At 48.0% G+C, this 15432-nt stretch overlaps 1 protein-coding gene across 1 annotated transcript; it reads right to left on the bottom strand.

The window, feature by feature from the left end:
* Positions 1 to 568: 568 nt before the first annotated feature.
* ASB10 (ankyrin repeat and SOCS box containing 10) lies at positions 569 to 14801 on the bottom strand. The gene is made up of 6 exons (XM_044677425.1): positions 14431 to 14801; positions 13970 to 14237; positions 9748 to 10273; positions 2853 to 2966; positions 968 to 1153; positions 569 to 604 (listed from the first exon to the last, which is right to left on the bottom strand). Exons 1-5 carry the CDS (start codon positions 14738 to 14740, stop codon positions 968 to 970), a joined length of 1404 nt encoding a protein of 467 aa, XP_044533360.1. The 5' UTR covers positions 14741 to 14801; the 3' UTR covers positions 569 to 604.
* Between the last annotated feature and the right edge of the window lie 631 nt (positions 14802 to 15432).

Raw genomic sequence — 15432 nt, 5'->3', positions numbered from 1 at the left:
GGCTCAGAGTTGGCCCCAGGCATCCTATCTAGTTAAGAGTCTGGAGGCACAGCTCCAACTAGGAATTCTCCTGGGGTTAAAAGAGTTGGGGAAAAGGGACCAAGAGAGTCCAAACTACCTCCTCTCAAGGCCTTAGAAGTAGAAGGGACCTTGGGAGAAGAGGACCAGTGGTGACAGAATCCTCATAGGGGGTGGCCTGGGGCTGAGTGAGAGAAGGGCAGGCAAACAAAGGACTTGGGGATCTTCAGGCTCTGGACTGTCTTGGGGAAGCAGCACACCCCTGGATGACAGCACCCAGGAAGCAAAGCCCCCGTCCCACTTCTCTAGTTACAACTTACAATAGGCCAGGCTGAATGAATTGTTGTTTCCCATGTAATCTTGTCGGGAATCTCCAATAGGTTAGTGATTTTGGTATTCAGTTGTTTCATGTCTGACTGTGACCCCGTTTGGGGTTTTCTTGGCAAAGATACTAGAGTGGTTTGCCATTTGCTTCTCCAGTTCATTTGACAGATGAGGAAATTGAAGCCAACCGGGTTAAGTGACTTGCCCAAGGTCACACAACTAATAAATGTCTGAGACTGGATTTGTACTCAGGTCTTCCTGACTGCAAGCCCGACACCACCAGGGTAGTAATCATGGAGAGAATATTGAAAAAGGAAGATGAGAGTAAAGACAGTTGTAGGGATGCTGATCTCAAAGAGTACCAGATTTGCTCCCTTCTTTCTTCCCCTACTTCTATCGCTTGGGTCTGACTTTGTTTGTGTGAAGAATGCTACCTAGTTGTGTTCCTAGAATTGCTGGATTTGCTCTGGTAAGCATACCCCCAGAGATTTTAAATTGTCTAGAGTTATTTTGAATGGAATTTCCTTTTCACCCCCCACTTCCCAAGGACAGCCTCCCGAAGACCCAATCCCATCCTGGGCTTCCCTCTGACAGTCTCTGACTGACCACAGATCCTAGGACTCACCTAATAGAGAATGTCCTCAAAGTCCAGCTGGAGGTATCCAAGGAGGCTGGGAGGCAGGGGTAACTGGGGCAGGGCCTGGGCCAAGCAATCAGCCAGGTGAGAGCGGAGAGCATGGCGGCTCAGGTGCTTCAGGCATCTTGGCCGACCCACCAAGGCAAAGAGTGAAGAGTAGAAATCTTGATGCTTCTGCAGATAGACAAGAACTAGAAATTACGAAGCTGGGGTCAAGGGAAGAGTTCATGAGAGGTTGAAAAGGGAGAGAATTTAGACCTAGAAGAGACTCCTTTATTTTACAGAGGAGGAAATTCAAAGATTAAGGCATTCACTCTCCAGGTCATGAATATGGTCAAGGGATGGAGATTCAAGGTCAGGCTCTCTGTGTGAGGCTAAATTCATTTAATTTTACCAGATAGTCTATCAGAAATGCCCATCAGAACCTTTCATAAAAAAGCTAAATAAAGCAGAGCCAGGAGAACAATTCACACAATATGCTAAAAAAAACAAATTAACTTCGAAAGACCTTCAGAATCTGATTCTAATCCCCAGCCACAGTTCTGGAGGATTCATGGAGAAGCTCAACACCCGGCTCTGGATAGAGAGCTGATGGACTCAGAGGGCAGTTGGGGGCGTTCTGTTTTTCTTGATTTTTCAATGGGGGGGGGGTAGAGTGGGAGGGAGATAATTCCAAACTAAAAATAAAACAAAATTGAATTTTTATAAAATAGTCTTTTGCAGGCAGAGAGAACTCATGGGGAGGTTCTGGGGACTGAGATCATCTCCATGCAGCCCCTCTGGGAAGACCTCTCTTGAATCTGTAGAGTTCTTTGTCGCTTGAAGATGAAAAATCTCTTTGGAGTACCCACATAAAACATATTTTGAGAACTGCATTTTAATTTAATTGGTTTCCTTTCTAATCCTATGCATTTTATTTTGTGCATTTAAATGTATTATTCTGGGGGTAGCTGGGTGGTTCAGTAGATTGAGAGCCAGAGCCTAGAGATGGGAGATTGTACATTCAAATCTGGCCTCAGACACTTTCCAGCTGTGTGACCCTGAGCAAGTCATTTAACCCCCATTGCCTAGCCTTTACCACACTTCTGCCTTGGAACCAATACAGAGTATTGATTCTAAGATGGAAGGTAAGGGTTTTAATATATACATAATATGGGGCAGATGGGTAGCTCAGTGGGCTGAGAGTCAGGCCTAGAGACCGAAGGTCCTAGGTTCAAATCCGACCTCAGACACTTCCCAGCTGTGTGACCCTGGGCAAGTCACTTGACCCCCATTGCCCACCCTTACCACTCTTCCACCTAGGAGCCAATACACAGAGGTTAAGGGTTTGAAAAAATAAAAATAAAATATATATATATACACATAATATATTAATATATGCACCAAAACAATACAAAACCAAATTATATATAAATTTTATAACATACCATTATAATTAATATTAATTTATATAATGAATGCAACATTAATATAACATCAAAACAAAAATATGTATGTAATTCTGAGAAGTCCATAGGGCCAGAGTACCGGAGGAGTCCATGACTTTAAAAAAGGGTTAGGAGAGGGCAGCTAGGTGGCTCAGGAGATTGAGAGCCAGACCTAGAGATGGGAGGTCCTGGGTTCAAATCTAGTCTCAGATACTTCCTAGCTGTGTAACCCTGGGCAAGTCACTTAACCCCTCTGTTGCCTAGCCCTTACTGCTCTTCTACCTTGGAACCAATGCATAATATTGATTCTAAGATGGAAGATAAGGGTTAAGAACCCCTTCTCTAGGAGATTGGAGGCTCTGTGGATGACAAGAGTCTCCTTGGGGCTAGAATGGGAGGTCCTGTGTCCTAGGGCTCATGTCTCCTGGGCAGTCCCCAAGTCTGACCTTCAGGACCTCTGGGGGAATAAGGTCCTCTGCCTCCCCTGGAAGCTTCACAAAACTGTAGGTATTCATCAGAACCTCAATTATCCGGGGAAATTCACACCAGCGCTCCAACACCTGGGAAGGGAAAGGAGAGGCAAAACCATTCGGTGTATTCCCAGGGTATGGCACCTCCCGCCGCTAACCCACAAATAGGTAGCCAGCACCCACTATGTGCAGGGCTCGCACCAGGGTCCTCGTCCTACGGGTGCTGTCGCGAAGCCCCCTCGCCATGAACCTACCTACAAGTCTAGTCTCTCTTCTCAAAACTTGCCAGAGCATTTAGTGTGCATTTTCCCCTCGGCCTCATCTCTCCCCATTTTGTCTGATCTCTGCCCCTCTGTCTTCTCCCCTCTGGGAGATTAGGCTCTCTGTCCCTCTTATGTTTAGAATCCCAGAACCTGCAGAGAGGACTAAAATGGGGCTCCGTGCCCATTCGGTGACTAATGAATGTTTGCAGAGTCAGGGGAAGAAGGTGGGCTTTTGCATGGAAACGATCACAAGAGAATTTGGAGCCACTCGCCCAGGAGGACACCCGGGAGAGCTTGGAAGACTGGATAAGATGCCCAAAGGGGCAGGGATGGTCCTGCTGCTATGGGAGGCCAATGACCAAAGGAAGGAGGAGGGAAAGGCGCGGAGGACACCCCAAGTCCATCCGTCTGGCTGGAATGGACAAGAGGAGGGGGAAGATCACCGCTGATCCCAGCCACCTAGTCCAAACTACACCTGGACGAAAACCCCATCGATAGCATCCAACAAGTGGCCAAGCCGGCTTTGCTCGAAGACTTCTAGTAAGGAGGAACACACACACACAGTCTAGAATACAACCCTGTCTGGGGGTTTGTTTCCTTCTGGCTAAACAGGGGGCTCAAATGAGATGGCAGCCATAATGGTAACAATTCTGACATCCGGATTTCCGTAAGACTTAGAGAGCACCCACTTCACAACTACTTCGGGGAGGTTGTTGCCATTATTATTGTCCCCAATTTACAGATGAGAAAATTGAGGTTCAGAGAAGAAGAATCCCACATTTCCAGCTCCAAATCTTGAGCTGGCAGGAGCCTTAGGCACCATCTAGTCTAAGCCCTTCGTTTTACAGATAAGGAAACGTGGTGAAGAGAATCCGTGAAGCCCAAGGTCTTGTAGCTGTTCGTGGAAAGGCCAGGAATCGCACACAGATCCCCTGATTTCCAGTAGGGTATGGTTCTTGGGGCAGCTGAGAGGCACAATGGGTAGAGAACCAGGTCTGGAGTCGGGAGGATCTGGGTTCAAATTTGACCTCGGACAATTCCTCGCTGTTCCACTCTGGGCAAGTCGCTCATCCCTGATTGCCTAACCCTTGCCCTTCTGCCTTAGAGCTGTTACTAGGACCGAAAGTAAGGGTTTAAAAAAAAAAAGTATGGCAGCAGCGAGGTGGCTCAGTGGATTGGGAGCCAGTCCTGGGTTCAAAGAGGGCTGCAGATACTTTCTAGCTGGGGTGACCCTGGGCAAGTTGCTTGACCTCCACTGCCTACCCTTAAAGTTCTTCTGCCTTAGAACTAATACACAGTATTGATTCTATGAAAGAAGATAAGGGTTTAAATTTTTTTAATTAAGAAAATAGGGTTGTCACTTTCTTTAATATTCTGTGAAGCAGATGGAAGGAATGTGGAGATGCATGAGAACAGAGCCTCCCTTCCACCCTCTGGGATCCCCGGGGGTGGCGGCTCAGAAGCTGGCCAGGGGCCACTCCAGAAGGGCGGCCGCTCACAGCTTGGGCATCGGGTCTCTCTAGCAGGCTCTAGACACTGGCAGAGGCTCTTGGCTGGAGCCTGGGCTGGAGGGGGTGGGACAGGGTGGCCCTCGTGCCCATTCATCTGCTGTCAATTTTCCCAGCTGGCCTGAGCCCGCCCATTCCCTCCGCCCTCCTGGCTAGGGGAATCATTAGCTGTCAGAGCCTCTGTCAGATTACAGGGAATTGCTTGTCTCCTAATTATCTGGTGTTAATAGGAGATTAATTAGTGTTAATTGTTGATTTTCTTGTATTTTCCCAAAGGGGAGACCAATCTGCCGAACTCTCGGGCTGTTTAATTATTTGGTCTTGCCTGGGAATGCAGACAGATGCTTAACCGTTTGTGAGCAAAGAGGAAAGGGGGAGGCAGAAGAGTGGGGACAGGAGCGGGGAGGGGCTGACCCGGAGGCCTGGCGAGCCCCAGGGAGGGACGGCTCAGCAGGGGCCCAAACCAAAGGTCGCCGGAGCTCTCCTCAGGCTGCCAGCTCTTCCCAGAACACATGCCCGGGGCATTAGGTAATGCCCTTCTCCCTCCTTCTCCCCGTGGGCCGTGGGCCGCACCGCGCAGCAGCGCCAGTTTATGGCCTCTTGTGCTTTCAGTCATCACCCGGCACTATGGCAAGTGTCATCAAGTTGGAGGAAAAAGAGAGAGAAAGAGGGTGGAACACCGAAAGTGAACTTGCAAAACGACCTCCATTTCCCAAAGCCTAAGCCTGACGGCCCAGCCCAAATGGCAGGTCTTTCGTAACGCCAGCTAATATTTATAGAACACTTTACCTATGCTATCTCCTTTGAGCCTCACACATCTGAGATGCTATTGTGGTCCTCTCCACTTTACAAAAAAGGAAACCGGGGGCAGCTGGGTAGCTCAGTGGATTGAGAGCCAGGCCTAGAGACGGGAGGTCCTAGGTTCAAACCCAGCCTCAGCCACTTCCCAGCTGTGTGACCCTGGGCAAGTCACTTGACCCCCATTGCCCACCCTTACCACTCTTCCACCTATAAGTCAATATACAGAAGTTAAGGGTTTAAAATAAAAAATTAAATTAAATTTAAAAAAAAAAAAAGGAAACCGACTAGGAGAGCTAAAAGGACTTGCCCAGGGTCACACTGCCAGAAAATGTTTGAGGTAGGATTCAAACAGGTTTTCCTGGCTCCACGTCCAGCCCTCTATCCACTTGGCTACCTTGATCGTCTGTCCTTTTGCCTGGAGGATCATGGGATATTCTGGCTCCTTCCTCTGACCCTCCTCATCACCCTTTCCTTCCCTTATCATAGAGTGCCTCTTGGAGGCTGGGTGGTGTAAGAGGGACAGCGTTAGATCTGTACTTAGAAGGTCTGCGTCATGATTTCAGCTTTGGCCCTTCCTACCTCACTTGCGACAAGTCACTTGATTTCTCTGGGCCTCAGTTTCCCCATCTGTAAAAGGCAGGGTTGTATGAAATGATTGACCAAGTCTCCCTGCTCTAAATCCTCTGAATATATTTTTTTATTTGCCTTAACTTCCTGCAAGCTCCTAGAAGGGAGGAACCGTGTCTTTGTATTCCCACCACCCTCATAGATGACGGCACCCAAATCAATAGTTGGGGATTGAATGAATGAACGAACGAAAATGTGTCCGTGTGGGATCTTTACGTAGAGCTGCTCAGAGGTGTTATAGGAAAATATAGGTTAAGATTTTAGCTAGCAGACAGCAGACCTGGCGAGCTGCCAAGAGAACTTGGAACCTTGTCACAGATTTAGATGGCGTCACATGCATGGACTACCAAATGCCTAACATGTTATTGATGCTCAAGAAACCCGGACAGACACCATAGAAAACCTGGAATTTCTCCTTTTCCTCCTGGGATACGTAACATCCATTTCTCTTCTCTGGCCTTCATCTTACTGTCAAACCAATCTTCCCAACTGCTTTTAATGTTGCAATTCCTTTACTCAAGAACCCACGATGACTCTCAAATGCCTACCATATCAAATACAAAATCTGCTTCCTGGTCCTCGATAACCTGGACTTTCTTTCTACTGTCCCTGAGGAATTTCAAACCTTTTCTCCAGCCATCTGAGTCTGAGAATTCCCCTTTCTGCAATAAGCTTTACTCCCTTTCCGGGGAGGGTACCCAAATCCCTCGTACCCATGAAGAGCCAGCCTGGGTCCCACCTCCTCAATGACCCATCCATCCTTCACTGAGCCTTCCCTTTTTTTTTATTATTATTATTTTTTTTGAGCCTTCCCTTTTTGGCCGTGATAGCATGTAAAATGAGGATTACACATCTAGAATTCCAGGTCCTTGAGAGGAAGGATTTTTCTGTCATTGTAGCTCTAATATCTACCACAATGCCTGGCATATATTAGGTGCTTAAAAATGTTTATTGGTGGATCCACTGATTGTTCTTTATTTTCTGTCATTCTTGTTCCTTCAACTAGATGACAAGCAACCTGAGGGCAGAGACTCTTCTAGTATCTTCCAAAACACTTAGAAACCCAGTGAGCATGAAATAAAGAATTGCTTTAATGGCACCTCATCTTATATCCCTTCACTGTCCTTTGGATCTGATGATGATTGACTTCCAGTGCTCACAGGGAGCAAAAGCATGCTGTGGCTCAAAGTGGGGAATCCTGGCAAATTCATGGAGGCTCCCAGAAGCCAGTGTGTCTCTGTACTGACTGACAGCAGCATCCCAACATTCTGCCCAGTGACACTTCTTGGCTCTACAAGTAGTATTTTAAGAAGTGGGAGTGGGAGGAAGCTACAGCCAAATGGCTCATTGGATAGAGAGTAAGATCTAGAGATAGGAGGTACTGGGTTCAAATCTGGCCTCAGACACTTTCTAGCTCGGTGATCCTGGGCAAGTCACTTAATCCCTATTGCCTAGCTCTTACCCCTCTTCTGTTTTAGGACCAATATTTAGTTTTGATACCAAGAGAGAAGGTAGGGTGGATTTTTTTTTAAAGCCCGAACTATGGGAAGAGAAATAGCATTGATGAATGAACCCACACTAAGATCAGAAGAATATGGGGAAGAATTATGACAATTCAGACATAGGCAAGGGTGACTGGAAGTAATAGAGACAGAAAGGTCAACCAAGGAGGCAACTCAAGAAGATAAATCTGATAAAATCAGAGTAGAGAAAAGCGATGAACTCTTCATTAATGTGGAAGAAAAGGTAGGATTGCATTATTCCTGAGAGCCAATCTGGTGTTGGGTCTTAATGAGTGACCTTCTCTTTCCCACAAGGGATGAGCCCTATTATAAGGCCCAAAGCCCTTTCATCTGCATTCTCTCCCCAAAGTCTTATCTCTCTCCAACTCAACCCTCCCCAGTCCCTTTACTTGTTTTTCCTCCCACTCCATTGGGTCCCCTGGAAGTTATATGATCCAAATTTCTGCCTTCCTCCCTTCTTTCCCCTTCCTCAGAGCTGGAAGCAATTCAATCTGGGTCATACATGTATTATCATGAAAAACATATTTCTATATTGTTCATTTTTGTTAGAGAATAATCATATAAAACCAAAACCCCAGAACCAAAACCCAAATAAATTAAAGTAAAAAATTGTATCCTTTCATCTGCTTTCTTACTCCCACAGTTCTTTCTCTGGAAGTGGATAGCATTGTTTGTCATAAATCCCTCAGAATTGTCCTGGATAATTGCTGAGAGTAGCTAAGTCTATCTATCACCCACCCCCAATATTTCTGTTACTGTGTACAATGTTTTCCTGGTTCTGCTTCTTTCACTCTGTGTCAGTTCATGGAGGTCTTTCCAGCTCTTTCTGAAACCATCCTGTTCATCATTTCTTATAGGCCAGTAGTCATCTTAAACTCAACATGTCCAAAACAGAATTCATTCATTTTCTCCCTCACCTCCTACTCCTAATTTCCTTGTTACTGTCAAAGACGCTGCCATCTTTCCAGTGCCTCAGGCACATAGCCTGGGTCATCCTGGATTCCTCACTATCTCTCACCTCCCGTACCTAATCCGTTGCCAAAACCTGCTGATTTCACTTTTTCAATATCTCTTAAATACTCTCCCTTCTCTCCTCTAACCCTGCTGTTACTCTGGTACAGGTCCTCATTGCCTCACATCTCGATTATGGTAACAGCCTGCCTCAAACCTCTCCCCACTCGAATCTATCTTCCATTCAACCATCAAAGCTATTTTCTTTCCTTTTTTTAATGCTATTTTTATTGTCATACAAAACACACATCCATATTGGTCACTGCTCTAAGAGCACACTCATACATCACCAAAACCCCAAAATAAAACCAAAAATACACTGATGTGAAAGATGACTCCAGCAGATCTTTCTCTGGAGGTGGATGGCATTCCCCATCATAAGTCTTTCAGGATTGTCCCAGATCATTGCATTGCTGAGAGTCAAAGCTATTTTTTTTTAAACCCTTACCTTCCATCTTGGAGCCAATACTGTAGAGTGGCTCCAAGGCAGAAGAGTGGTAAGGCTGAGCAATGGGGGTCAAGTGACTTGCCCAGGGTCACACAGCTGAGAAGTGTCTGAGGCCGGATTTGAACCTAGGACCTCCTGTCTCTAGGCCTGGCTCTCAATCCACTGAGCTACCCAGAAGCCCCCTCAAAGCTATTTTTTAAAGTATAGGTCCAACCATGGCACCTCCCCTTCCCCACGCATTAGGATCCCTATTGCCTCCAGAACCAAATGCAAAATCCTGCTTTTGCTGTCCACAGTCCTTCCTTCCCCGTCTTCTTGTCCCTTCCATCCCACCGTGCACTCTTTGGTCCAGTGACACTCCTGGCCTCCTGGCTGTTCCACAAACAAGATACTCCACGTCTCAGCTCTGGGCACTTTGTCAGGCTGCCCTGTGTGCTGGCCACACGCTCTCTCCTCCTCTCTGCCCACTATCCTCTCTGGCTTCCTTGTTAGCCCACTAACATGCCCTCTCCTCCAAGAAGCCTTTCCCAAACCTTCTGAACTTGGTGCCTTCCTTCTGGAACGAATGAATGAATGGCTTCACCCCAGCTCGTCGGGCTGGACAAAGAAGGGGAGACCGAGCACTGGCTTGCTCAGACTCTGCGCCACCCCCATGGGGGGCTGCTCTCTTCTTTCAGCATCCCCCGGTACCTTGGGAAGGGCTCCAGGCCAGATTCGGACAGCGCCGTGATTGAGTAGAGCTCGGACCACTTGTTCTGGGCTGCAGGGCAGGGCAGCGGGGGGACCCTGCAGGGCCCAGTGCAGGGCCGTGTGGCCGCCGTAGTCCATGGCGTTGACGCTGACCCCCCGGGACAGGAGGAGCTCAGCCACAGCCACATTGCCACGGCGACAGGCCAGATGCAGGGGCCGCTGCCGGTCATGATCAGCGGCATCAGCATCAGCACCTACAGAGAGAAGCAGGTGGCACAGGTGGAGACACCTAGAGGTGGCCGCCTCGGCCTCGGCCTCAGCGGGGGGAAGGAAAGACACTGAGCAGGCAGCCAGGAGAGGGGTCCGGCCTTCGGCGTCGCGGGCATCCGGACAAGCTCCCTTCCTCAAGAGCAATGCGGCCAGCTCCACCAGCCCGCCTCGGGCAGCCACGTGGAGAGGAGTTTCCTCTCCTTCCTCAGATCGCCCATCCACGCTGGCGCCAAACCTCAGCAGCAGCTCTGCGCAACTGGGGATCGGGGGAGAGAGGAGAGAAATGTACGTGTGAGAGAGACACAGACAGACACACAGACAGCTGGGCACATGCTCATGGGCCAAGTAGAATTCAGAAAAGAGTATACCTCAAGTGATAAAGAGGCAAAAGATACAAACAGATACTATTTGGATGAAGAAATCAAAGCCATAGATAGGTATAGAAAAAAAATGTTCTTTTTTAAAATTTTTGCTATGGATTTTATTTTTATAAGTACAAGATCTGTCATCATTTAGATAGGAATTATTGTTACTGATTAATTAAGAAAAATTTTCCATGGTTACATGATTCCTATTCTTTCCCTCCCCTCCTCCCACCCCCTCCCACAGCCGATGCACAATTCCACTGGGTTTTACATGTGTCATTGATCAAGACCTATGAAAAAATGTTCTAAATCATTACTGATTAGAGAAATGCAAACCAAAACAATTTCTGAGATATCATTTCATAACCATCAGATTGGCTAAGATGACAAAAAGGCAAAATGACAAATGACGAAGGGGATGTGGAAAAATGGGAACACTAATACATTGTTGGTGGAGCTGTGAACTGGTCTAACCATTTTGAAGAGCAATATCCAGAGAGTTAAAAAATTGTGTATACCTTTAGACCTAGCAATATTATTGCTAGGTCTATTTCCCAAGGAGACCAGGGGAAAATGAAAAGAACCTATATGTTCCAAAATATTTATAGCAGCTCTCTTTGGAGTGGCAAAGAGCTAGAAATTGAAGGGATGTCCATCATTTGGGGAATGGCTAAATAAATTGTGGCATATGATTGTGATGGAATATTTTTATGCCACTAGACATGATGAGCAGCTAATTTTTTAAAACAGAAAAAATTATATGGGATAATGAAAGCAAAATGAGTAGAACCAAGAGAACATTATATACATCTACAAATTTAATATTTGAAGTATAATTTGGGAATGTTACCTCCAGAGAATGAACTGAAAAATGGAAACATGAAAGATAAAATTTATATATACATATCTGTCTCCCAGATGATGCCTTTTATGATGCATGGAAGAAAGGGCCTGAGATACTTGGAAATAAACTCTATTAATGAAAAATCATAATTAAAAAAAGATAAGTAGCAACAGGATGTGAAGTTTTCAAAAGAAGAATTACAAAATATTCACAATCACATGAAAGAATGCTCCAAATCACTAATAATAAGAGAAATGCAAACTGAAACCATCCTGAAGTTTTCTTCACACCCTGAAAATTGACAATAACAACCAAAAAATGGCGAGAGTCAATTTTGGAGGGGTTGTGAAATGAGAAGATTTATTGACATCCCAAATTTCCAAAATGGTCCCACCATTTTACAACTCTACCAATAATGGTGGCACTATTTTGGAAATTTGGGATGTCAATAAAGTGACTAAAATATCCTTTTTTTTTTTTTAAAGAAAAAAGTATGGGAGAAAATGAGAAGAAATTCTCAAGATTATCTGGTCCAAATCATCTCTGAATAGAAATCCTCTCTACAACGTCCTCAACAAGTGATCATCTATTCTCCACTCAAAGAACTCGAGTGATGGCAGCCTATTCCACGTTGGGAAAAGTTGAACTGTTAAAACCACATTGGATCTATGGATTCTTCTTTGCCATTTGCACCCAGTGCTCTCACTTCTGCCCCTGAGGCCAAGCACAACAAGTTGAATCATTCGTCTGTGCCACAGCCTTCAAATACCTGGAGACACATCTTGTCCCTATCCCCTCCCCAAATCGTTTTCCGGTCTAAGCACTACAATTTCCAGAACTGATGCTCATATAGCAGGATCTCTAGCTGTCTCCTCTGTGAAGACACCAATTGGTCAAAACCTTTCCTAAAATGTGAAACCCAATGTGGAACACACTATGTGTGATAGGAACAAGGCAAAGTTCAGTGAAATGATTCCCTTTCTTTCTTTTTCTTTTTTTTTTTCCCAGTATTTTGGCTTTTTTTTCAATATTTTGGATATTTTTGTTTTTTTTGAAAAATTTTTCATGGTAACATGATTTTTGTTTTTACTTTCCCCTTCACTTCCCCTTCCCCTCCCCCCCATATCCAACACACATTTCCACTGGTTTTAACATGTGTGATCAGTCAAGACTTATTTACATATTATTGATAGTTGCATTGGTGTGGTCAGTGATTCCCTTTCTTGTTGTACACCATATTTCTCTCTTGTTATAGCTGTGTCATTGTTCAATTGTTTTCGGTTTTATTTGACTCTTTAGGACCCCATTTTTAGATTTTCTTGGCAGAGATTCTGGAGTGGTTTGCCATTTCCTTCTCCAGCTCATTTTACAGATGAGGAAACTGAGGCAAATAGAATTAAGTGATTTGCCCCAGTTGGTCGGTAAGTGTCTGAGGCCAGGTCTGCCACTTATCCACTGGGCCTCCTCACCGCCCTTCTTATAGCTGAAGAGGGTGCAAAAAAGGTCTTACGTGATGGGAGAGGGGGTGGATGAAGGCGTCAAAGACAAACTTGGCCACACCCTGCTTCTCTGGCCACCTGGCCTGTGCCTGACTTTTCCTGATGTTCTTTAAAAGCACATCTGGACACACACACACACACACACACACACACACACACACACACACACACAGAGGAATACAACTTCTCCCCCACAAAGGAATGCCCAAAGTGGTCACCCCAAACTCCTCCCTGAAGCAAACTCACTCCTGTCGTTGAGAGCATCATGGAAACGACTTAGAGATGATCTAGTGGAGAAGTCCTTACACTGGGGTTAGTAACTTTGGTTTAAAAAAATACATACATTAACCCAGATTGAATTGCTTGTCAGCTTTGGGGGGAGAAGAGAAGAAGAAGGGGAGACAACATGAATCATAGAACTTTGGAAAACGTATGTGGAAATTTGGTATTAAAATAAAATAAAGATAAAACAAAAAATAGATCCTACCCATAAAAACTACATATGTATGCATGTATGTATGAAAGTGATTTCCTTTGTAATTCTATGCATTTAAACTTGTTTCTCTTGCGATGGGGGCACCACATTGCCAAGGGGTCCATGAAGGAAGGAAGGAAATAAACGTTTTAAGTACCTATGATGTGCCATGACTGTGCTAAGCACTGTACAAATATTATCTCATTTAATCCTCACAAGAGCTTGAGAGGCAAGTGCTATTATTCTCCCCATTTTAGAGTTGAGGAAACAGAGGCAGGCAGGAGCGAAGTGACTTGCCAAGGCTGGGACATTTAATAAATGACTGAGGCAGGATTTAATCCCAGCCGTTGGAGTTCAAGGCCAGTCCTCTGGCCAGGGTAGCCCCTCGCCACTTCTCCACCCCACCGATGAAGAAGCCCGGTCTAGTCCAGCTCCCTCCTTATATAAGAGGAGGGACCTGGGGATCGGAGAAGGCCCAAAGACCCAAGAACAAGAGATATCGCTGAATCGGACCCAGCACTCGGATAGGCCACTTAGCACAGGACCTGGCACATAGGGAGTGTGTAACGGATGCTTGTTGCTTTGGCCGGTGCCTGCCTGCTTTAAGTGTCTTGGGCAGTGACCCCTGGACGCTGCCTGCTTCCATCTCTTGGAATTGTTCCACAGGGGACCCACGTCCTCTCCTAGGAATGGGTGGAAAGGCGGAGACTAGACATTTGGGGGTTGCGCTCAGGAAGTGGGGTCAGGGGGAAGCAGGGCAGGCACTCACTGGAGGGCGTCGGGCCCCTGGCACAGGTGTAAAGGGCGCCTCCCCTCCTGGTCTGGGATGTCGGGGTCGGCTCCGGCTACCAGCAGGAGTCGGGCGCAGGCCGGGTGGCCAGAGAGGCAGGCTTCGTGCAGGGCGGTGCGGCCCCCGGGGGCCGCGTCCGGCTGGGCTCCTCGATTTAGCAGCAGCTGGAGGACTTGCTCATGGCCTCGGCCGGCAGCCACGTGGATCGGGGTGGTCAGCTCTTCCACGTAGGTGAGAGACCAAAGCCCTGAGGAGGGTTTGGAGAGCTCCAGGGGCAGAACCGGGCAGAGCCCCAGGGGCTGGGCCCAGCCCGGAGCCCCGAGGGGCAGGGGAGGGCCCCTGGGAAGGGGTGGTGGGTGGGAGTCTCGCAGCCCCTCCTCCCGCCTCCTCGCTTCATCCCCATCCCGCCATGCCACCGACACGACCTGGGCCGCCCATACTCAGAGCTCGAATGTTGAATCTGAACTCTCTCCATCTCTCCGGGTCGCTGGTGTCAAAGACAACATCCGGGCCGAGGCCGGAGCCGGGGGAGGCCAAGAGATGGGAGACAGAGGCCACGTCCCCGACCAGCACGGCTTGCCAGAACTCCAAGGTGGGCCCCGAGGCTGTCCTGGTGACTATGGGCCCCCGATCTGGCCCGGGAGCCCCTCTGGGGTCTGCGTCCGGGTCCTCAACCAACCTGGCACAAAGGCTATTACACGGGCCCTCCCTGAGCTCTCTGCAGGCTTCTGGGGACGAGGGGCTGCCCATGGGGAAAGGGGAGCAGGCTCTGGGCTGGGGAGGAGAAGAGGAGAGAGGAGCAGAGGCGGGGGTGAGGAGGGGAGCCTGGGGGAGCCGGGGAGATAGAGGAAGGGGAGGGAGAGGCAAACACGGGAGGGAGACAGGAGGACGGAAAGAGGGGGAGAGGGAGACTCCTGCGAGTCCTGAGGCTCAGAGTCAGCCTCTGACGCTCAGGTCCCCAGAAGCTATTCTGGGCTCCGCATGACTTCGGGTCAGAGCCAGTATTTGCAGGGTGAGGGTGTGCCTGAGGACGAGAGAAACAACTTGGGGTTCTTCTGGCTCCTCCAGCCCACTCGTCCAGGTCCCTTCCCCCCTTCCCCTCTCCCTCCAACCCCCACCGCCTGGGCCGCTGGGCCCCCCTTTTGTCTCACGCGCCCCCACCTCCCGGCTCCCTCACCCCTCTGGTGGCTGCTCCATCGAGGCTCAGCCACCCGGCTCTCCAGCAGCAGGTTGGCAGTGCTGTTGGGGGGAAAGAGCTCCTGAAGCCGCTCCAGGTTCCCCGTGTACAATGCATTCTGCAGGACCATGTCCCTGCTAAGCAGGGGCGCCCTCCGGGGCACCCTCCGGGCAGGGGAGCCCTGGGACGAGGGGCCCCAACCTGAGCGGAGGGAGGCCGGGGGCAGCTGGGGGAGCCCCAACGACCGCCCCCTGCTCTCCGACTC

This window comes from Gracilinanus agilis, chromosome 5 (genome assembly GCF_016433145.1).
Source record: "Gracilinanus agilis isolate LMUSP501 chromosome 5, AgileGrace, whole genome shotgun sequence".
Classification (NCBI taxonomy): Eukaryota; Metazoa; Chordata; class Mammalia; order Didelphimorphia; family Didelphidae; genus Gracilinanus; species Gracilinanus agilis.
This window is presented reverse-complemented; position numbering and strand designations above follow the sequence as displayed.